Genomic DNA, 23,042 nt, shown 5'->3' on the forward strand with positions numbered 1-23,042 from the left:
ATTTAACTAGGCAAGCCAGTTAAGAACAAATTCTTATTTTCAATTACAGCCTAGGAACAGTGGGTTAACTTCCTTGTTCAGGGGCAGAACGACAGATTTTTACCTTGTCAGCTCGGGGATTCTATCTTGCAACGTTTTGGTTACTAGTCCAATGCTCCTACCACCAGGCTACCTGCCTCCCTGATTTAAAAAAAGTTGTGAGCTTACACCGCGGCACTTAGAGATACACAGCATCACAGTTTCATTGCTCCAGACCATCGCATATTTTTTTGTCATCAAGTTAATTTACGAAATGTTTTTTTCAGTCATATCCAATACCAGGTGTATCAAACTCCATTCTTTGAATGATTATGTGTCTACATGTATGTATTACAATTATACACTGCAACAGTGTAAACCACTCCTGCTCCTGGGACATCAATGATTACACATTGTAACTATGCAATAGACTAGAAACATGATTTAAATAAAGGCTGATTTGTAATTCATATATACAGAATAAAAAACAGTACATCCTGCTAGCACGCCCACAAGCGAGTCACTCAGGTGGAGAATGATGCGTGAAAGAGAGTGAGGAACGAGAAGGGAGTAACAATCCAGGCTATTTGCTCTGAGACCGGCATAATAATGTAATGAAACAAGCAGGGAGAAGGTTTTGAACCCTCAACATTCTAGCCTGAAGTCCAGCACGCTATCAACTGTGCCCAAATGTATTAATTGGGTTTGAGGCCGATTGTGGCTAAAAACACTTTATCAATTGGAATCTTTAACATGTGGAAAGGGGAAAAATGATTATTATTCGTTTTTCACAAGCATAGCAGGATGGGCTAGTAGCTGAACAATAGACTATTCAACCTTTACTAAAGAATTGTCTAATAGCCGAGCTAGGTGTAAAACCCTCCCTCCCCATCTGGAGCTAGGTGTGACCCCCCCCCAGCTTGAACTAGGTGTGACTCCCCCCCCCCAACTTTCAACAAATCAATTAATCATATCCGAAACCAGGTGTATAAAACTCCATTCTTTGAATGATGCATATCCAATAAAAAATATTCAGTTGAAGTCGGAAGTTTACATACGCTTAGGTTGGAGTCATTAAAACTTGTTTTTCAACAACTCCACAAATTTATTTTTTGAAGTCGGTTAGGACATATATATGTAATTCTTCCAACATTTGTTTACAGACAGATTATTTCACTTATAATTCAATTGAGAGGAATATGTTTACATACATGTGAGAGACTTAAACTTGGAATGTGCAAATTTTTTTGTCATCAAGTTAATTTAGGAAAATTACATTATTTTAGTCAATTGGAGGTTTTTGGCAGTCATATCAATACCAGGTGTTAAACTCCATTCTTTTTGACATCATGCATATCCAAAAAAAAATTCAGTTGAAGACCTCGAAAAGTTTGGACATACGCTTGGTTGGAGTCATTAAAACTTGTATTTTCAATGCCAACTCCACGTTCATCTGTTTTGACAATAGTATTTAGGACATACATATGGGACCATTCTTCCAACATTTGTTTACAGACAGATTATTTCACTTATAATTCACTGTATCACAAATCGAATGGGTCAGATGTTTACATACACTAAGTTGACTGTGCCTTAATTAGCTTGGAAAATGCCAAACAATTATGTCATGGCTTTAGAAGCTTCTGATAGGCTAATTAACATTATTAAAGTCAAAAATTGGCAAATCCAAAAGGTGGCTGTAAAAACTACCAAAAAACTCAAAAGAAACTCTTTCAAAAATAAACAAAATCAAAATGGGGAATTCAAAAGAAATCAGAATCGAGGCAAGACCACAGAAAAGGGCATGGTGGACCAAACACAGAGCACAGAACTGAGGGAAACAAAGGGTATTTCCAAATGCAGGGGAAGAGACACAGGTGCATCTGTACTGACAATAAAATTTAGGGACAAAAAGCACAATGGGGACATCTATGACCAAAAGGAAGGAACGTTCTGTCTCCTGACAGAGATGAACATACTTTGGTGCGAAATGTGCAAATCAATCCCAGAACAACAGCAAAAGTATCTATATCCACACATCTATATCGACATAACCTGAAAGGCCGCTCAGCAAGGAAGAAAGAAGCCACGGCTCCAAAGTCGCCATAAAAAAAGCCAGACTATGGTTTGCAGCTGCACATGGTTGATGAAACAAAAATAGAACTGTCTGGCCATAATGACCATCATTATGTTTGGAATAAAATGGGGGAGACTTGCAAGCCGAAGAACCCCATCCCAACCGTGAAGCACGGGGGTGGCAGCATCATGTTATGGGGGCGCTTTGCTGCAGGAGGGACTGGTGCACTTCACAAAATTGGCATTAAGGATGCAACAAAGTGGAGATATTGCAACAGTGGACATCAGCCAGGAAGCCCTGACCAAATCAGTCCTGACAATGACAATTTGTTGGCAGAACTGAAAAAAATGTCAAGATATTGCAGTGGCCATCACAAACCTGACTCAGTTACAGACAATTTGTCAGGTGGAATGGGCCAAAAATACAAACCAATTTATTGTTACACCAGCTTGTGGAAGGCTGACCCGAAACGTTTGAATTTAAAGGCAATGCTACCAAATACTAATTGAGTGTATGTAAACTTCTGACCCACTGGGAATATGATGAAAGAAATAAAAGATTAAATAAATCATTCTCTCCACTATTATTCTGACATTTCATATTCTTAAAATAATGTGGTGATCCTAACTGACCTAAGACAGGGATTTTTACTTGGATTAAATGTCAGGAATAGTGAAAAGCTGAGTTGAAATGTATTTGGCTAAGGTGTATGTGAACTTCCGACTTCACCTGTATATTTACAGGGTATTGGTCATGGCTCCTGAGTGGTTCAGCGGTCTAAGGCACTGCATCTCGGCGCAAGCAGCTTCGCTACAGTCCCTGGTTTGAATTCAGGCTGTTTCATATCTGAATGTGATTGGGAGTGCCATAGGGCAGCGCACAATTGGCCCAGCATCATCCGGGTTTGGCCGGTGTAGGCCGCCATTGCAAATAATAATTTGTTAAATAAAGGTACAATTTAAAAAACATCTGGCAGAAAACACAGCGCAATCAATAGGAGGTTAACAGTGGCTGGTGCTGCAAATATAGCAAACTTGTTATGCAAGTGTTGCACACCAACAGATGGAGAAAACCTACACCAATCGGGCAATTCATTTCAACAGTAATCTTAATTTTAATTTGACTTCACAAACAACAAGAGGTATTTATTGGAGTCTATTTCTTCGGAGCCTAGACTTATATAAAATAACTTAACTGGCTGAGCCTAATAGAAGCAGGATTCTTTTATTTATTAGGCCTACTGAGGCCTAATATGTGGCATCCTACATAAAACAATCATTTAAAGAAAAAAAGTCTGCATGTTAAACCTAAAACAATGTAAGTAATAATGAAAAGCGCACATTTGTAAATCCTAAACTCTAAAATTAATTGGAAAGGTAGATACAAATAATATGTGACATTGTGATTATAATAAAGAATGTAAACAAGATGCTGTGTCTTCACAACTGCAGCAGGTGTAGCCCATCATACAAATGTTTCCTATTAGCAGGACAATAGACTTTTTATAGCCCGGCTACTGTCGTGAAAATCCCTCTACTTTCAATGTATTCGATGCTTAAATGCTTTATTATCCAAATGTAAAAGAATATACTGTACATTACTGTATTTCATTATCAGCTTCTTTATACGTTCATTAATTAAATAATGATAAAAAATACAGATGTTGATTTAGTTATGGATCCATAATGAATTACTATGGGAATAAATATCACTGATATACAGAAATATAGGAACAAAGTTGTCTAATGAAGGAAAATAATTTAGAATCCTCCAAACCTCATGCTGTAGCCTACGTCACATTGTACAACGCCATATTTTCCATTCCATCCTTATAAAAACCCTTCTGTTTTGTTCTTCATTTTTCTCGGAATAGAAACACCATAACATTAATCAAATTAACCTCTTGAAGCTAGGGGGCACTATTTTTATGTTTGGAAAAATAACATTCCCAACGTAAACAGCCTATTTCTCAGGACCAGATGCTAGAATATGCATATAATTGACAGAATAGGATAGAAAACATTGTCAAAATATTGTCTGTGAGTATAACAGAACTAATATTGCAGGCAAAACCCTGATAAAAATCAAACCAGGAAGTGGCTTCTATTTTGAAAACTCCATGTTCCATAGCCTCCCATTGCTCCATTTAAAGCGATATCAACCATATTCCTTTTCCTATCGCTTCCTCAAGGTGTCAACAGTCTTCAGACATAGTTTCAGGCTTCTATTTTGAAAAATGAGCCAGAACGATAACATCGCGTCAATTGGTCACATGAGTTTTGCTCGCGCAACAGAGTTTGGATAGGTATTGCTTTTCCCTCTCCTACTGTGAAAGATATTTGCGGTTGATATATTATCGATTATATATATTTATAACAGCCTGAGGATTGATTATAAAAAACGTTTGACATGTTTCTGTGGACATTACGGATATTATTTGGAATTTGTCAGCGTTGTTGTGACCGCTCTTTCCTGTGGATTTCTGAACATAATGCGCCAAACAAACAGAGGTATTTTGGATATAAAAATAATCTTTATGGAACAAAATGAACATTTGTTGTGTAACTGGGAGTCTCATGAGTGAAAACATCCAAAGATCATCAAAGGTAAACGATTAATTTGATTGCTTTTCTAATTTTCGTGACCAAGCTACCTGATGCTAAGTGTACTTATTTTGTTTTGTCATGCAATCGATAAACTTACACAAATGCTTGGATTGTTTTTGCTGTAAAGCATAATTTCAAAATCTGAGACGACAGGTGGATTAACAAAAGGCTAAACTGTGTTTTGCAATATTGCACTTGTGATTTCATGAATATGAATATTTTTAGTAATATTATTTGACTGAGGCACTATGCTATTCAGCGGTTGCTGATGACAATTATCCCGCTGAGGGATGGGTAGCGTCAAGAAGTTAATTAAGCCAATTTTCTTCAAATCAATCCCATATTCTATTTTATTACAAAAAAAGGTTTTAAATTCTTTGGTAATGCCAATACGGAAGACTATCAGATGCTTCTCAAATATGCCCTCTGGTGGTCAAACAGAATGCTGCAGCAGCCCGCAAGGTGTGGCGCAGTATGACAACTTTAAAAGGAGGAACCACTGTACCTATAGTGTAAATACTTTTCAAGTTACAGTATTCCCTTTATAACCTTACTAATGACATCACAAAATGAAAAGCAATACGACATGATTATTCTTTACGTCCCCACTGACCATTCCCCACATTCTGATGTTAGGAATATTGTTCCAGTGTTCACTTTTTGGATGTTAGATTCTTTGGGCGGCAAAAGTCTTCTGGAGGCTAAGACATTCCTTTGGTTGATACAGAGTGTTCGCTGCTGCATAAAAAACATATGACCGGGTGTGAGGTGTCAACAAGCATCCCTTGGACACTTTGATCCAATGGATCAGATTAATTGTTAGGAAGTTATATTTTTGGGTGATTTTGTTTTTGCTTGTCCATTTGGACAAGCTTTGTTCATATTATCCTTTTATCCAACAATTTATTTTCCTTGTCCTGGGAAAAGCGCTAATGTCGGCGGTTTGTTTAGTCGCTGACGTAGTCTCAGCAGGGAGTTTACAAATCTTCATCCATATCGAGGTTGGTGATCGCTGAACTGGTGTCCAGAAATAGTTTTCGGCCATAGGAAATGATGGCGAAAATATGGTGTTACGATCAGAGTAAAAAAAAAAAAAAAAAAACACAAAATAGCAGAGTTGGTCAGGAGCCCGTAAGATGGCAGCTGTCCAATGCAATGCCATCTTCTATGCCACAAAACAGAACATCACAATACAGTGTACACAAAATACATAAGAGCTCATCTGCTTTAGTACTGTATGTCCCACGTGAACCTGCTTAGTGGTTCTCAATCTACTTAATTTCCATTGCGTCTATCCAAAATATCCTTAACAAAATTTCAAGATTAAATCATAGGTTTGTCAGCTTGATTGCTCCTTTGGTAATCACTGAATACAATAGGTGAATGGGTTTGATTCAGCATGCATGTGAAGGGGCGAAGACCAAATAACTTTGCAATCAGCAGCAGCACGTATGCTAGAGGTCACAATTATGTGTATTCCCCACACTGAGTGATATCCTACTATGGAGACACGTCTGTAATCCATTTGGTTCAGCAGGATGCCACCTCAACACACAGACACACACACACACACACCATCAATAAGTCCTCATACATCATGCATGCATTTGGAACACGCTTGTGTTCGTGCCTGACAGGAGAAATCATTATGAAAGAGAGGATGAAGGTGACACCTGTTTGATATGTCAGTACTGTATGTGACTGGATTATCATGTGTATCACATCTTTAGATTTAAAGATGAATCCGCAGTACTGGCCGCCCCACCACCGCAGTTATTGTTTTTGTCTGAGGAGCGTCGCACAGCATTGTAAAAAAAACATCAGTAGCTGTGCTCTTCTATCGCGTGTGCAACTGCACATAGCTTTTAGGTGCGCTCGACAGCTCTTACGGTGCCTTCTCATCTTTAACCTCTAGCGTCGAGCAATCCCGTATCCGGGAGCGTAATCATAGCCTCAAGCTCATTACCATAACGCATCATTTCCTATTCATGAAAATCGCAAATGAAATCAAATAAATATATTCAAACACAAGCTTAGCCTTTTGTTAATCCAATCTTCAACTTTTTGCTCTCTTTTTGAAGATCAACGCCAATCATTCCTGTGAAATATTTGTTTGATCTAGGGATGTGACAAATGTAAAATGTTCTAAACATTTAAACAGCCATTTTTTGTTGTTTAAACTGTAAGAAAAAAATCATAAAATTACATGGGAATTCACAGTGCACATATGGTCCTGCATATGACCGCTAGGGGGTGATGCAGTTCAATCTACCGCAGTCCTGGCTACCAGACGGCACTCATCTTACTGCTGTCCCCCACCCACTCAGCAATGATGGTAGTTAATGCCATTTTTAGGTTCTCTGCTGTGTGCCTCTCCTCCATGTTCTCAGAGGCCAGTACATGGGACTTCGTGTCCCGCGTCTGGTCAATGTGATGGCTCGTTGCAGTGATGTATGACAGCGTGTTCATAGGCGTCAAACAATTGGTTGTTAACCTCATGTACGGGGTGTTTGAGAGCTCGTGCTTTGTACTTGCAGAGCAATCATTGTACAATTTGTTCATTCGGCCATCACAGTTTTGAGACCTGGCATCTTGTAGTCTGGTCCTTGATATGCCATCAAGGCATTGAAGCCAACATCCTTTACCATTGACAATGGCTGCATATCAACAGCAATCATTTCTGTAATCAGTGCTGTGATTTTCTCACTCCCTTGTCGCACTTCTTTCGTGTGAACTACAGTATCTGCATTGACCTTTTTTCCACTAACTATTTTGACTCATCACATACACTGCTGCTACTGTTTATTATCTATCCGGTTGCCTAGTCACTATACCCTTACCCCTACCTATATCCCTACTTATATATACATACAGTAGCTACTGGTACCCCGTGTAGAAGTTATCGTTACTCATTGTGTATCTATTCCTTGTGTTATTATTTTTCTATTATTTATATTTTTTTCTCTGCATTGTTGGGAAGGGTCCGTAAGCGTTTCACTGTTCGTCTACACCTGTTGTTTAGGAAGCATGTGGCACATACATTTTATTTGAAGAGCCAGTCTAATATCTGTTGTTGGGGGGCCTGTGATGCTGCCAGCAACGGTTTGGGTCTTATGGTGCCGCCCCTTTCAGATTGTTAAGCATTGCACCTGTACTGTCATTTGAGCTCAATTCGACCTCGCAAAGTTTGCATTTCACTACCTCCTCATTGAACTTCTCAAAGTATTGCCATACAAGACTTCGCTGCTGTCGTTTCCCTGTCTCACTCTCTGCCATCTTTCCAACTGTTAATGACAATGATGTGCCGAGCATTTTATATCCGTGGCAAATCATTTGAAAGATGCATACAGTATCTCCACCTACTTACGTTACATCATTGTTGCGTTAGGTTAAATAAAACACTTTTCCTTTATGATGATGATGATGATGATGATGTTGATCAGGACCTGTTGTATGGGGAAAACAAACATAACCATTTTTGAGAGGTTAGAGGTTTTTTCTAAACGTTAACGATCCCAATTTAATTTAAGCGTTTAAACATTCACACCCCTAGCTTGATCATCAGACAACTTTGGCAACAAGAACCCTCGTTTGTCATGTTTTGTACAATTGATTCATTAAAGAGAGAGTTCGGCACAGTCAAATGAAACTGAGCAGTTTGGTTAACTTCAAAAGTGACATAACATCCTTGCTAGGAGATCTATTAAAACATTGTTAAGAAAAATATATGCTATGCTGTTGTTATTTACCAAGACAGTTGGCACCTTTACATTTGACTGTGTTTTCTCCACACAGAATTTATAAAATATTGTATTGGAACATGTGTGATTCCATAAAAAGTCTAAAACAAATTAGATAGTTTAGCAGCTATTGTACAACTAATTCATTTTTCATGCATGCTTGGACAGCCTTTTTTTTGTTGGTGACCTACCAATTGAGGTACGTTTTGAGTCGCGACCCAACACAACGGTTAAAAAAACATACACAGACCAAAGAATAACTAAAAAAAGATATGTTTTTAAAGTTGGGGACCTGTGTGATTGAAATAAATATCGCACCATTTCCAAACTCTGTTGCCTAGCAAAAATCCTCGGTAGATTCAGTACTTAACCTCTTACACTTATGGTGGCGCTATTTCATTTTTGGAAGAAAAACGTTCCCGTTTTAAACAAGATATTTTGTAACAAAAAGATGCTCGACTATGCATATAATTGCTACTGTTCGAAAGAAAACACGCTGACGTGTCCAGAAATACAAATATCTTCTCTGTGCGTGCCCTTTAACGTGAGCTTCAGGCAAAACCAAGATGACTTGGCATCCAGGAAATGACAAGGATTTTTGAGGCTATGTCTTTCATGATCTCCTTATATGGCTGTGAACGCAAGAGGAATGAGTCTGCCCTTTCTGTCGTTTCCCCAAGGTGTCTGCAGCATTGTGACGTATTTGTAGGCAGATCGTTGGAAGATTGACCATAAGAGACCACATTTACCACGTGTCCGCCCGGTGTCCTGCGCCGAAATTGGTGCGCAAAAGTCACCTGCCAGTATTTTTCCATGGGGCACAGAGAGAGAAGCAAGCTTCCACGAACTGCATGTCAATGAAGAGATATGTGAAAAAACACCTTGAGGATTGATTCCAAACAACGTTTGCCATGTTTCGGTCGATGAGGAACAGGGTTTTAGTTTAGGTGAACCAGAAGCCTGGGGTCCACAGGTTCTCGAAGTGCTTCCAACATGTTCTTAGATCATCTCCTGCTCAAGTCCTCTCCACAATGAAAGAATCCCGACGCTTCATTATGTAGTTAATCCGGAAAAAGTTTCACGTTGTAGGTGACTGCATTTTCGGTTCGTTTCGGTAGCCAGGCGCAATGTAGAAAACGGAACGATTTCTCCTACACACAAACGCTTTCAGGAAACACTGCGCATTTGGTATGTGGCTGGGAGTCTCCTCATTGAAAACATCAGAAGCTCTTCAAAGGTAAATGATTTTATTTATTTGGTTATCTGGCTTTTGTGAAAATGTTGCGTGCTACATGCTACACAAAATGCTATGCTAGCTTTGCATACTCTTACACAAATTAGTCAATTTCTATGGTTCAAAAGCATATTTTGAAAATCTGAGATGACAGTGTTGTTAAGAAAAGGCTAAGCTTGAGAGCAAACGCATTATTTTAATTTTATTTGCGATTTTCAGAAATCGTTAACGTTGCGTTATGCTAATGAGCCTGAGGCTTAGTCACAATCCCGGATCCGGGATGGGGAGTTTCAAGAGGTTAACTTAGATCCTTTTCAACTATACACCAGTCCGGTTCCAGACCAGGTCATAGCACCATCTCTGCTACTTCTTTGGTTTAAATTATCTTAATTTTTTTGAAATAAGAAGAAACAATGTGCGGTCCTTTTTATTGACCTGTCGAAAGCCTTCGATAATTTGGATCACTCATTACTTATTCAGAGGCTTGCATCAATTGGCCTGGACCAGGCTGTGTGTAGCTAGTTTGAAAATGATGCCAATGTCATCCTTGCGACATACATGGACCCCTGCCAAGACCCACAAGTGGGTCCCGACCCACAATTTTGGAACCACTGCATTATTTCACCTACACAGCACATTGAATATGCATAGGCCTATACATACTGGATATACAATTATAAATAACAATGCAAAGATCATTTAAGAATTCGCACAAATCAGCATGTTTACACATTTGGGTTGTGTGTGTGTGTGTGTGTGTGTGTGTGTGTGTGTGTGTGTGTGTGTGTGTGTGTGTGTGTGTGTGTGTGTGTGTGTGTGTGTGTGTGTGTGTGTGTGTGTGTGTGTGTGTGTGTGAGAGAGAGAGTGGCAGTGCAGTGTTGGGTGGTTGCTGGGTATTTGAATAATACAATATTGATAATGAAAGTAAATTAGCCCATGCTAATTGAACTTTCCAGACAGTGTTGCTTTGAGAAAGTTCAAACTTTAGACATGTGTCCTGTTTGTAATTGATTGAGCTGCAGAATCAATTAAAGTGAGTGGTGTTTAGAACTCATTGTGTTGATGGCACTTTGTCAGTATTAGGATAGGAAGTGCAGTAGTCTCAGCCATGCTTGAAGGTTGGTGGGACAACACACATAGTCCCAATGTCTATCATTCCATGCATTCAATGAACATGGGCAAGAGATATTCTGCTTCCAAACTCATATAGGATCTTTGATATTTTATCTTGAATTTATTTTTGCTTTTTAGAACAGCCACATTGAGATGTACCAAAGGTTGTCAAAATAGCAGATAACTAGATGAGTGAATCCTCAAAAAAATGTGTCACCACTAAAATGAAGTGCCGCAATGTCTGGGCATGCCATCTATCTCTGTGGCTTAGCGCAAAAGTCCCAGCTGGTTTCCAGTGCAGTATGTGGGCCAGCCCAATGAGCCTGTGGATCCCACATCTTCTCATGGGTAAAGCCCAAACAGGATGGATTGGTGGGAGGAATAACTCAACATCACATGAGGCTCCATTTCCCTCCACTGGTCTAGATAATGACAGGGAAGTACGGTCGAGAGGACACATGTTCCAGGTACAGACAACGTAGACAGTAGATCTGATGGGAAGCTAGTGGCAGGACACTCTGGCAAGGGCTTATTCACTGTGGACTAAAAGCCCGCTCTGTGTCTGCATGGCCTGATTCGTAATGACTGGGTATTGGAGAGGAGACATGGAGACAGAGTGAGCTCATTCATCAGATAGTGAGATGCTCTTTCTGAGAAACATAACATATTCCGGTGGAATACACCAGGCTATTCCAGACACCAACCACTTCCCTTTTACTATCTGTGAGCGGATATTTGAGATGAGAGCACTTACTGATGAGTTCATGTTGATTGAACTGAACAATGCTACCTATCTAATGAGTTTCTCTTCCTTTGCTAATGGAAACAATTGTCATGTCTGTCATACTAATACTAACGTTTGTACAATATCAATTTGAGCAGCACATTGGGAGAGATTGAAAGAAAAGTTGATAGCATATTATAATATCTTGCTATCAATAGAAAATATATCGTCCCACAGTTCCCTGCTAACGTGTTTCTCTCCCTGGGTCTGTCTATTGCAGATGTGTCAGTGAGCCTGCTGTCTCTGGTGGTGACCACCTGTGGCCTAGCCCTTTTCGGGGTCTCACTTTTCGTCTCGTGGAAGCTGTGCTGGGTGCCATGGCGCGACCGTGGCCTCCCCAGCGGCCTGAAGGATGGCCAGGGGGACCAGCAGCCAGTCATGATGGAGGTGGATGGGGTGGAGAATGAGTACAGTGAGGACTGTGTCAAGGAGCCTTCAGGCCTGGTAGTCCCCGAGGCAATCATGAAGATCAGCCACACATCTCCAGACATCCCCCTGGAGGCCCAGTCCAAGCTCAAGGAGAACCATGTCCGCCACATCACCCGCGTGCAGCGCCAGATCACTGAGCCCACCTCCTCTGTCCGGTCAGTCCCGCAGCACAGAAAAAAAATGAACAAGTCAATTCAACTAACCATGTTGCAGTGTGTCTATAGCTAATGATAACTGGTTTCTCTACCCTCTGCAGGCACAACTCCATCCGCCGCCAAATGAACCTATCCAACCCAGACTTCAACATTGGCCAGTTCCAGAGACAGGAGTCCCTGGCCACTCTGGGCCGGATCAAACCCGAGCTCTATAAGCAACGCTCTGTGGACACGGACGACGGCAGGAAGACGGACAGCTGCGGCCGCATACATTTCATCCTCAAGTTCGACTGTGACCTGGAGCAGCTCATCATCAAGATCCACAAGGCCCAGGATTTACCGGCCAAGGATTTCTCAGGAACCTCTGACCCTTACGTCAAAATCTACCTGCTCCCCGACCGTAAGACCAAGCACCAGACCAAGGTGCACCGCAAGACCCTCAACCCTGTGTTCGACGAGGTCTTCCTGTTCCCTGTGGCCTACACTGAGCTGCCCACACGCAAACTGCACTTCAGCGTCTACGACTTTGACCGCTTCTCCCGCCACGACATCATTGGCCAGGTGCAGGTGGATAACTTCCTGGACCTTGCAGACTTTCCCAGAGAGACTAAACTCTGTAGGGACATCCAGTACGTCACCTCGGTGAGCTAACCTCTATATCAGTCTCAGTACAGTATCATAATATCTGCTTGGGTACGTGGACATGCAACAATAAATGCAACGCTGTGACTTGAAATGAGGTAGTGAATAAGGGTACATTATCTGAGAGAGTTTAGTTGGAAGTCACTTCAGTTCTGGTCCCTGATCATTCACCTAAGTCAGTTTAGGAGTGGGACTGGAAAGCGTTAAACCCTTAGAAGCATATCGGAACCAGCTCTGCCCTCCCCTACCAAAAACTGTCCAAACAATAAAAAAAACATGTGTAAAGGCCATGTAACAGCAAGGCAGGGAGGAAAATACCAAAGTGTAAGTATGTATGTCCCCACAGAACCCCCCCCCCCTGGTTTAATAAAAAAAAGAAGACTAACATATAATGATACTTAGATGGAATGAATAATACATGACCACACAAGGAAACACATAGAGTGGAGACATACATCTGAGTTGGCAGCAGTGACTGCTTTGACACGAGGATACAAAGCTGGAGCTCCTCTCTCCATTATTCACATGGATCCCATTCGTATCTGTGAGGTGTGACATACTGAAGGTCTCACCTGTCTGATGGAATCTCGCTGGACTCTCACTGATGTCAGAAAGGCTCTTTAGTCTCAATTGGTCAAAGTGCGGTCTCAATAGATGTCAGTCTCATTGGAGTCTCACTGTGGAAATAAGGACTTATGGTGTCATTGAAGGAGTGTAGGTTGTCTGCAGTCTCAAGGGAGGACTGTAGTCTGAGTGATGTCTCAGTGATATATCTCTATACTGTCTCTCTTGAGGGCCACTTCTTTTTTTTTTAGATGGGTTCATTTTTACTTCCCGTCAACATGTAGGGTTTGAGTTCATCAAACATGTGTGATTAGCCTAGTGTTTAAAGCGCTGGGGCAGTAACTCAAAGGTTGCTGGATTGAATCCCCGAGATGACAAGGTAAAAATAGGTTGTTCTGCCCCTGAGCAAGGCAGTTAACCCACTGTTCCCCAGGTGCCAAAGACATGGATGTTTTTAGAGGCAGCCCCCCCGCACCTCTCTGATTCAGAGGGGTTGGGTTAAATGTGGAAGACACAGTTCAGTTGAATTTATTCAGTTGTACAACTGACTAGCTATCCCCCCCCCTTTCCCTGATTATGTCATGCCTGCTCCCCCCTGAGGGCGCCAGGCTCCTGTCATCATACGCACCTGTTACCATCATTATGCGCAGCTGCGCTCATTGGACTCACCTGGACTCCCTCACTTTGTTGATTGCCCCTGCATATATGTCTGCTCCTCTGTGTTGTTCCCTGTAGTAGCATTGTTTGTCGTGTTTATGTCCAGACGCTGTTCTTGTTCCGTTACATGTCCGTCTATATTACATGGTTCACTCCCTGTACCTGCTACTCATCTCCTGTGTTTGGCGTTACAGATTAGGCTCAGACAATGAATAGGTCTGAAGCTAGTATTTTGTTTCAAGGCTGTCAAACTTGGCGACTTCATAGGTCAGGGTTGCCAAACTCGGGGCTGGGGCCCACCCGGGTACGAGTTTTAGTTTTTGCCCAAGCACTACACGGCTGAAACAAATAATCAAAGCTCGATGATGAGTTGGTTGTTTGGTTGTTTGAATCAGCTTGGACAGAGTCCCTGAGTTACCTGTGTGACATGGGTGAGCTAACTGGGGAGCTTCAAAGTATCTGGGGATGCAACCCAGACCATCTAGGAAACACAAACATCACACACGCACACTCACATATAGTCACACACACACACACAGCCACTCTCCATCCCAGAACTGGGCCAGCCCTTCTGGGACACAGAGCATGTGACATCACAAGTCCAACCACTAGTCTATGCATAAATCATACCTCAGCGCTAAGTTGGGTTTCAAACACATACAAAGTGTAAACCGGCATCAAGTCTGACATTGAAGTGCTACATCTCCGTAACTGAACTGTAGGACCATATGAACAGGGTCAAGAATAACCCAACATCTACTTCTTAGATAACATCAATTACAAGTCATGTAGCGTGTTTATTACATGTTTTTAACATACCTCTAAAATACAGGACACCTTCCAGTGACAGAGAGCTATACAAATACCCATACAAGTGACCAGCTCTAAATCATTTATATGATCTATGTAAGCTTCTACAAGCAGGTCTCAAATCCACCTTTATGAGGGTTGAATTAAACTGTTAGACAACAGAACAGAATCACTGGTGGTTTAGGCCAGAGGCATACCACCCTGTATCCCACTGCTGGCTCACGATTGAAGCTACGCAGGGTTGGCCCTGGTTGGTCTCTGTTAGAACTAAGATTTCAAGAGCACTGTAATCTGTGTCCCTGCAATGGCAGTTGATAGTATTAATGTGAGCCAACTTGGGTGACCGTTAGCCTAGCGGTAAAGAACATTGGGCCAGTAACTGAAAAGTTGCTGGTTCAAATCCCTGAGCTGACTAGGTGAAGAATCTGTTGATGTGCCCTTGAGCAAGGTACTTAACCACAATTGCTCATGTAAGTAGCTCTGGATAAAAGCTTCTGCTAAATGACGTAAATGTAAAAATAAAATAAAAATATGTTTGTGGCTTGATCCAATGCAGCAGGTTTACTACCTAGCTCCACAATAACCATCACTGCAGCATAACAGTATCTTTATTTAACTAGGTGAGTCAGTTAAGAACAAAACCCGGACGACACTGGGCCAATTGTGCACCGCCCTATGGGACCGCCCTGTGGGACTCCCGGTTGTGATACAGCCCGGGATCGAACCAGGGTCTGTAGTGATGCCTCTAGCACTGCGATGCAGTGCCTTAGACCACTGACCCACTCGGGAGCCTCCAGTGGTGCAGTGGTCTAACTGATGAGCACATCACATCTCCTTACGTTATGTCTTATTGATCTGCTTTGCTGAAACAGACATGGGCTGAATATAAAATTTGAGGAATGACTGATGAAGAAGGGAGGAAAGATCAAATGGGTTTACAACAATAACAAACTACTTTTTCAAGATGACAACAGAATCATTCCAAAGTCCGTTATTATTACATGAGTACTACATTTATGAGTGATTGAAATGTGTTTATTTACCCTGATTGTGTCTGTGTTCATTTAGAAGCCCAGTGAAACACATCTAAAGTGCTGAATCATGTCGTTCCACAGCTGCTGACTTACTGTCTGCTGACGTAATAGGATAACATGCCAAGACATGGTCTTACACGTGCTGGCTATTGCAAAGCCATTTTCACCTCCCTCTCTATCTCCCTCCCTCTTTGTCTCCCTGTGTTTATCTCTACAAACATGGTGGTAGCAAACCCTGTATGTTAAGAGGCCCTTAAAAGAGAGAGAGATCCTAGGGGGGAAGGTGAAAGATGGATAATTACACAAGATAGACTGTCAGCCTTCTCTCTCAGCCATATTGGGGGCCTTTAGAGCTCCAGTTTAATTTCATTGAAAGAGCACAAGTGACGATAATTCCACCACTGACTTGATTTAAGTACTTCAATGGATGGAGGAGACTGTTATCCTATAGTCTGCAAATGGAAGTGGGTAATTGGATTATTTAGCCTGAGAGGGATGGGCTACATGGTCCACCCCTAATCTCTTTGTAAGTATGTGTGGGGAGGTTGCGTGTGTGTGTACGCACGTGCTCGTGTGTGTGTGTGTGTGTGTGTGTGTGTGTGTGTGTGTGTGTGTGTGTGTGTGTGTGTGTGTGTGTGTGTGTGTGTGTGTGTGTGTGTGTGTGTGTGTGTGCGTTCGCGCGTGTGATATGTACCACTTTACGATGGAGACCTCCTGCCGCGCCTTCTGAGTGACCAGGTCAGTGTAGCAAAGTGTGGACCGATGATGATGTACTGTAGGTTAGAGGTCACTGTGGTGTCTTGCCCTATGTTGACAGCCTTGATAAATCAACTCCTTTGTTTGATTACATTTACAGTGATTTTGGACACAGGCCAGAGAGCAGTGATAGATCGCTTTAGATCTGTAATTTCAATCAACCACATAGAGAACTTATTGATGCTTGAATGGATGTGCCAATTCTACATTTTCCACTATTACACTCCCATTCAATGTCCCTATCAATGCCGTTGTCTAAAAAACAAATATCCAACAACAACCACCAAAGTCATTCCTTGCAGGACATGATTTATAATGCACAAAGAATAGCAGAACAAGTCGCACCCATTATTAGTTCAAGTCATTAGCAACCATGTCCACTGATCTCTGTTGGATATGATGTGAGGTGTTTTACACAGACGCTTTTAAATGGAACATCAAAGTAAGTAGCTAACTGTGAATTGAGCCATTTATAGTAACAAGCATTTTCATGTACAGAACATTAGAACAATGCAGCATATCAGACAGCATGTGTTGTTATTCTTAAATGTTAGTATTAACTTTGGAGTCTATTTGGGCTCTATTCATACAGAAAAACATTTTCCAATTGAGGTTCATGGTTGTTGTGAGTGAGCAGTGAGCACAAATGTAGCTGTGATTGCATTTCAATATGCAGTGCTTTCGGAAAGTATTCAGACCCCTTGACTTTATCCACATTTTGTTAGGTTATAGCCTTATTTTAAAATGGATTTAAAAAAAATAATAATCTCATCAATCTATACACGATACACCATCATGTCATAGCGAAAACAGGTTCAAAAATATTTGCAAATGTCTGAAGAAACCCCCCAGTAATATCACATAAGCATTCAGACCCTTTTTTCAGTACTTTGGTGAAGTACCTTTATCAGCAATTACAGCCACGAGTCACTTTGGGTATGATGCTACAAGCTAGGCAAGATCTTTATTTGGGGAGTTTCTCCCATTCTTCTCTGCAGATCCTCTCAAGCTCTGTCAGTTTGGATGGGGACCGATGCTGCACAGCTATTTTCAGGTCTCTCCAGAGATGTTAGATCGGGTCCAAGTCTGGGTTCTGGCTCGGCCACTTAAAGACATTCAGAGAATTGTCCCGAAGCCACTCCTGCGTTGTCGTGGCTGTGTGCTTAGGGTCGTTGTCCTGTTGGAAGGAAAATGTTTGCCACAGTCTGATTGTCCTGAGCGCTCTGGAGTAGGTTTTCTCTGTACTTTGCTCCGTTCATCATTGCCTCGATCTTGACAAGTCTCCCAGTCCCTGCCACTGAAAAAAAAACACAGGATGATGCTGCCACCACTATACTTAACTGAATGGATGGTGACAGGTTTCCTCCAGATATGACGCTTGGCATTCAGGTCAAAGAGTTGAATCTTGGTTTTACCAGACCAGAGAATCTTGTTTCTCATGGTCTGTGAGTCTTTAGGTGCGTTTTGGCAAACTCCAAAGGAGTGAGGCGTGGATTCTGTCTGAGGAGTGGATTCTGTCTGGCCACTATACCATAAAGGCCTGATTGGTGGAGTGCTGCCAAGTTTGTTTTCCTTCTGGAAGGTTCTCCCATCTCCACAGTAAAACTCTAGAGCTCTGTCAGTGTGACCATCGGGTTCTTGGTCACCTCCCTGACCAAGGTCCTTCTCCCCTGATTGCTCAGTTTAGCCACGCGGCCAGCTCTAGGAAGAGTCTTAGTGCTTCCAAACTTCTTCCATTTAAGAATGATGGAGGCCACTGTGTTCTTGTGGACCTTCAATGCTGCAGCAATTTGTTGGTACCCTTCCCGAGATCTGAGCCTCGACACAATCCTGTTTCGGAGCTCTACGGAACATTCCTTCAACTTGGTTTTGCTCTGACATGTACTGTCAACTGTGGGACCTTATATAAACAGGTATGTGCTTTTCCAAATCATGTCCAATCAATTGAATTTACCGCAGGTGGACTCCAATCACGTTGTAGAAACATCTCAAGGATGGTCAATGGAAACAGCATGCACCTGAGCACCCATTTTATACATTTGCAAATATTTCTCAAAACCTGTTTTCGCTTTGTCATTATGGGATATTGTGTGTAGATAGGTGAGGAATTTTGTATTTATTTAATCAATTTAGATTAAGGCTGTAAGGTAGCAAAATGCGAATAAAGTCAAGGGATCTGAATACTTTACGAAGGCACTGTATTCAAACTTCATTAATAATTTCATCATTGAACATATCCCCCTAGTAAAACCCAACCCACAGAGAGCACTGTAACTGTGGGGCACCCAACCCAGGATATGAACATGTCATAAGCTAGGGGGGGACAACTCTGGTAAACCTCTGCTATTTGGAGAACTAAAACCTGTTGCCACTATTGACAATGGGCTTGTCAAAGCCATGGCAGCTAGACAGAAAGACCTGATAGCCCTGGCAAACGAGCTCCAGCAGGGTGTGAGCTAGATAGCTTCTCGGGGAGGCTGTGTCTGTGTGAGACTGGGACTGAGCACTGACCAGGCTGGTGACCAAGCCAGACATGATAATGAGCGGTTCTCTGTGGAGAGCTGCACTGACCTTTCCTGCTGATGCAGAATACTGGGGCTTCCCACTGAGCCCAGGGGCCTGCCAATGGGAACTTTCACACAGAGAGAATGATCTGTTATAACAGGCCCATACAGCTCAGGGCTAAGGAGCACACACGCGCATGCACATGCACGCACACACAAAGACTAATTCAGATGTCAGGCTAGTGTCAGCCAATCCTGGAGATGCTGCTTATTTACAGTAGGCTCCCAGCTTCTAAAACCAGGGGCTCTGATCAAGTTTATGGTTCGGTAGTCTGCATCTTAACTATGTTGGGTGTTTACTGCTCCTACCTCAATCTGAGAGAAACGTACAGTGGTAACAGGTTTGTCAAGGTTACATTACAACGTGAGGTGCATGCCTCAACTGGAGGTGAGACTCGTGGCCTTCATAGTCCATGTGTCTAACGAACACAACACTCTCTCACAGACATGCTATTTTCAGAGGTGATAATTGGAGCGCTTCTATTCCTGTTCACTTGCATACGCAGGGCCGTAGCCAGCAAAAACCAGCGACAATTACCCCAGTGATTATCACATTGGTTGCTGTAACTTCAATCACTTCAGTCGATCTACAAACACACAGCCTATTACAGTAGTTACACAGTTAGCCGCTACACATTTATGCACATTACCTCAGCACCGGGATTTAAAACTATAATTTAATACGTACAGAGGGATCTGTTAGCAGAAAATAATATTTTATTCACAAAAGGTAAACAAATCGGTTGGCTTTACAGAACTGTTATTTTTGTTGTTGCAATTTTACAGCCAATTCCCTGAAATTCTACCCATTTCCCCATGTCTTATGCCATGTTAATATGATATCTGATTGAAAGAACCGAATAAAATAAATGGGGGCCCCCTGGAGGTCAGAGCCTCTGGTTACGTGCTCTGTGTGCCCTGTCAGTAATTCAGCAAGTTTAGATAGCTGGCTAGTCTAAGTACACTAAGCAGTACCAATAAAAACATTTTTACTGACTTGGGTTAATTGAGTGATTGTCAATAAGTGACATATAACAAGATGAAAACTGCTGATGCACAACCAAGCTTAGACATTGCACGCTGTGCATTCTATTATTCTAACTCTCAGCAGTAAGTTGAGGTCCCGACTGTTCACATAGTCTACTGTAAACCAGCGGAATCTCTAACAGCGAAGCCAGAGCAATATGGTGACATCATGAGACATTCAGTTACTAAACATTTCACTGATGTTTTTGTTGCTTTGTAGGACAATGTGGACTTGGGGGATCTCATGTTCTCCCTGTGTTACTTACCAACGGCTGGAAGGCTAACCATCACAATGATCAAGGCTAGGAACCTCAAAGCCATGGACATCACTGGAGCCTCAGGTAGGGGGTCCTTAATATGGGGACTGGGGTACAAATGCGATGTGAATTCTGCTTAGTCATCACTGGATGGATAAATTATATGACAGACTAGTATATGAAATGGAATGGTCATTTCTGTCTCCCAGTCTTTTAATAATATGGCCCAATAAGTAGAAGCCATGACGAAACATATCAATGGAGCATAACTATTGAGGCGTCCGAAATGGCACCCTATTCCCTATACAGTTGAATTCGGAAGTTTACATACTGTACACTTAGGTTGGAGTCATGAAAACTCATTTTTCAACCACTCCACAAATTTCTTGTAAACAAACTATAGTTGTGGAAAGTCCGTTAGGACATCTACGTTGCGCATGACACAAGTAATTTTTCCAACAATTGTTTACAGACAGATTATTTCACTTATAATTGTATCACTGTATCACAATTCCAGTGGGTCAGAAGTTTACATATACTAAATTGACTGTGCCTTTAAACAGCTTGGAAAATTCCAGAAAATGATGTCATGGCTTTAGAAGCTTCTGATAGGCTAACTGACATCATTTGGGTCAATTGGAGGTGTATCTGTGGATGTATTTCAAGGCCTACCTTCACACTCAGTGCCTCTTTGCTTGACATCATGGGAAAATCAAAAGAAATCAGCCAAGACCTCAGAAAGAAATTGTAGACCTCCACAAGTCTGGCTCATCCTTGAGAGCAATTTCCAAACGACTAAAGATACCACATTCATCTGTACAAACAATAGTACGCAAGTATAAACACCATGGGACCACGCAGCCGTCATACCGCTCAGGAAGGAAACTCGTTCTGTCTCCGAGAGATGAACGTACGTTGGTGCGAAAAGTGCAAATTAATCCCAGAACAACAGCAAAGGACCTTGTAAAGATCCTGGAGGAAACAGGCACAAAAGTATCTATATCCACAGTAAAACGAGTCCTATATCGACATAACTTGAAAGGCTGCTCAGCAAGGAAGAAGCCACTGCTCCAAAACCGCCATAAAAAAGCCAGACTACGGTTTGCAACTGCACATGGGGGCAAAGATCGTACATTTTGGAAAAATGTCCTCTGGCCTGACGAAACAAAAATAGAACTGTTTGGCAATAATGACCATCGTTATGTTTGGAGGAAAAAGGGGGAGGCTTGCAAGCCGAAGAACACCATCCCAACCGTGAAGCACGGGGGTGGCAGCATCATTTTGTGAGGGTGCTTTCCTGCAGGAGGGATTGGTGCACTTCACAAAATAGATGGCATAGATGGAAAAATATGTGTATATATTGAAGCAACATCTCAAGACATCAGTCAGGAAGTTGAAGCTTGGTCGCAAATGGGTGCTCCAAATGGACAATGACCCCAAGCATACTTCCAAAGTTATGGTAAAATGGCTTAAGGACAACAAAGTCAAGGTATTGGAGTGGCCATCACAAAGCCCTGACCTCAATCCTATAGAAAATTTGTGAGCAGAACTGAACAAGCAATGAGGCTTAAAAACCTGACTCAGTTACACTATCTCTATCAGGAGGAATGGGCCACAATTCACCCAAATTATTGTGGGAACCTTGTGGAAGGCTACCCGAAACGTTTGACCCAAGTTAAACAATTTAAAGGCAATGATACCAAATACTAATTGAGTGTATGTAATCTTCTTACCCACTGAGAATGTGATGAAAGAAATAAAAGCTGAAATAAATCATTCTCACTACTATTATTCTGACATTTCACATTCTTAAAATAAAGTGGTGATTGTAACTGACCTAAGATAGGGAATTTCTACTTGGATTAAATGTCAGGAATTGTGAGTTTAAATGTATTTGGCTAAGGTGTATTTAAACTTCCGACTTCAACTGTATACTGCACTACTTTTGACCAGAGGCCTGTGTGGATGCATCCCATGTGTTACTCCTTGGGTTTACCCTTTCCACTGTGTCCCAACTCTCTCTAGATCCTTATGTGAAGGTGTCTTTGATGTGTGAGGGACGGAGATTGAAGAAGAGGAAAACATCCACCAAGCGAAACACTCTGAATCCAGTCTACAACGAAGCCATAGTATTTGATGTCCCTCCTGAGAACATTGATCAGATCAGTCTCCTAATAGCAGTGATGGACTACGATCGGTAAATAAATGTTGTTTTGCAACGCTTTTTATGAACTGAACTTCCTATAATTATGACAGCAGTTTGGGTTTTTTTATTCTGAAAATAGCCTGCAAGGTTGTGGTGACTATGGTGCACTGAAAAGGACTCTGAAACCACGCTTTTGAGTGGACAGTATCTTTGCTGTTTACAAATCAAATAACATATTATTTGTCACATATGCTTGTTTAGCAGATGTTATTGCGGGTGTAGCGAAATGCTTGTGTTTCCAGCTCTAACAGTGCAGTAATATCTAACAATTTCACAACAATACACACAAATCTAAAGTAAAGGAATGGAATTAAGAATAAATATTTGGGCAAGCAATGTCAGAGTGGCATAGACTAAGAAACAGTAAAAT

At 41.7% G+C, this 23,042-nt stretch overlaps 1 protein-coding gene across 1 annotated transcript in view; it reads left to right on the forward strand.

Moving 5' to 3' along the window:
• The window catches only part of LOC135525244 (synaptotagmin-9-like), a 60,064-nt gene that overhangs the window by 31,322 nt on the left and 5,700 nt on the right, over nucleotides 1–23,042 (forward strand). Inside the window, exons 2-5 of the mRNA XM_064952963.1 lie at nucleotides 11,793–12,156; nucleotides 12,258–12,798; nucleotides 20,430–20,550; nucleotides 22,492–22,663. Of these exons, the coding sequence (XP_064809035.1) occupies nucleotides 11,793–12,156; nucleotides 12,258–12,798; nucleotides 20,430–20,550; nucleotides 22,492–22,663 (1,198 nt within the window). The remainder of the gene's footprint in view (nucleotides 1–11,792; nucleotides 12,157–12,257; nucleotides 12,799–20,429; nucleotides 20,551–22,491; nucleotides 22,664–23,042) is intronic.

This window comes from Oncorhynchus masou, chromosome 31, assembly GCF_036934945.1.
Source record: "Oncorhynchus masou masou isolate Uvic2021 chromosome 31, UVic_Omas_1.1, whole genome shotgun sequence".
Classification (NCBI taxonomy): domain Eukaryota; kingdom Metazoa; phylum Chordata; class Actinopteri; order Salmoniformes; family Salmonidae; genus Oncorhynchus; species Oncorhynchus masou.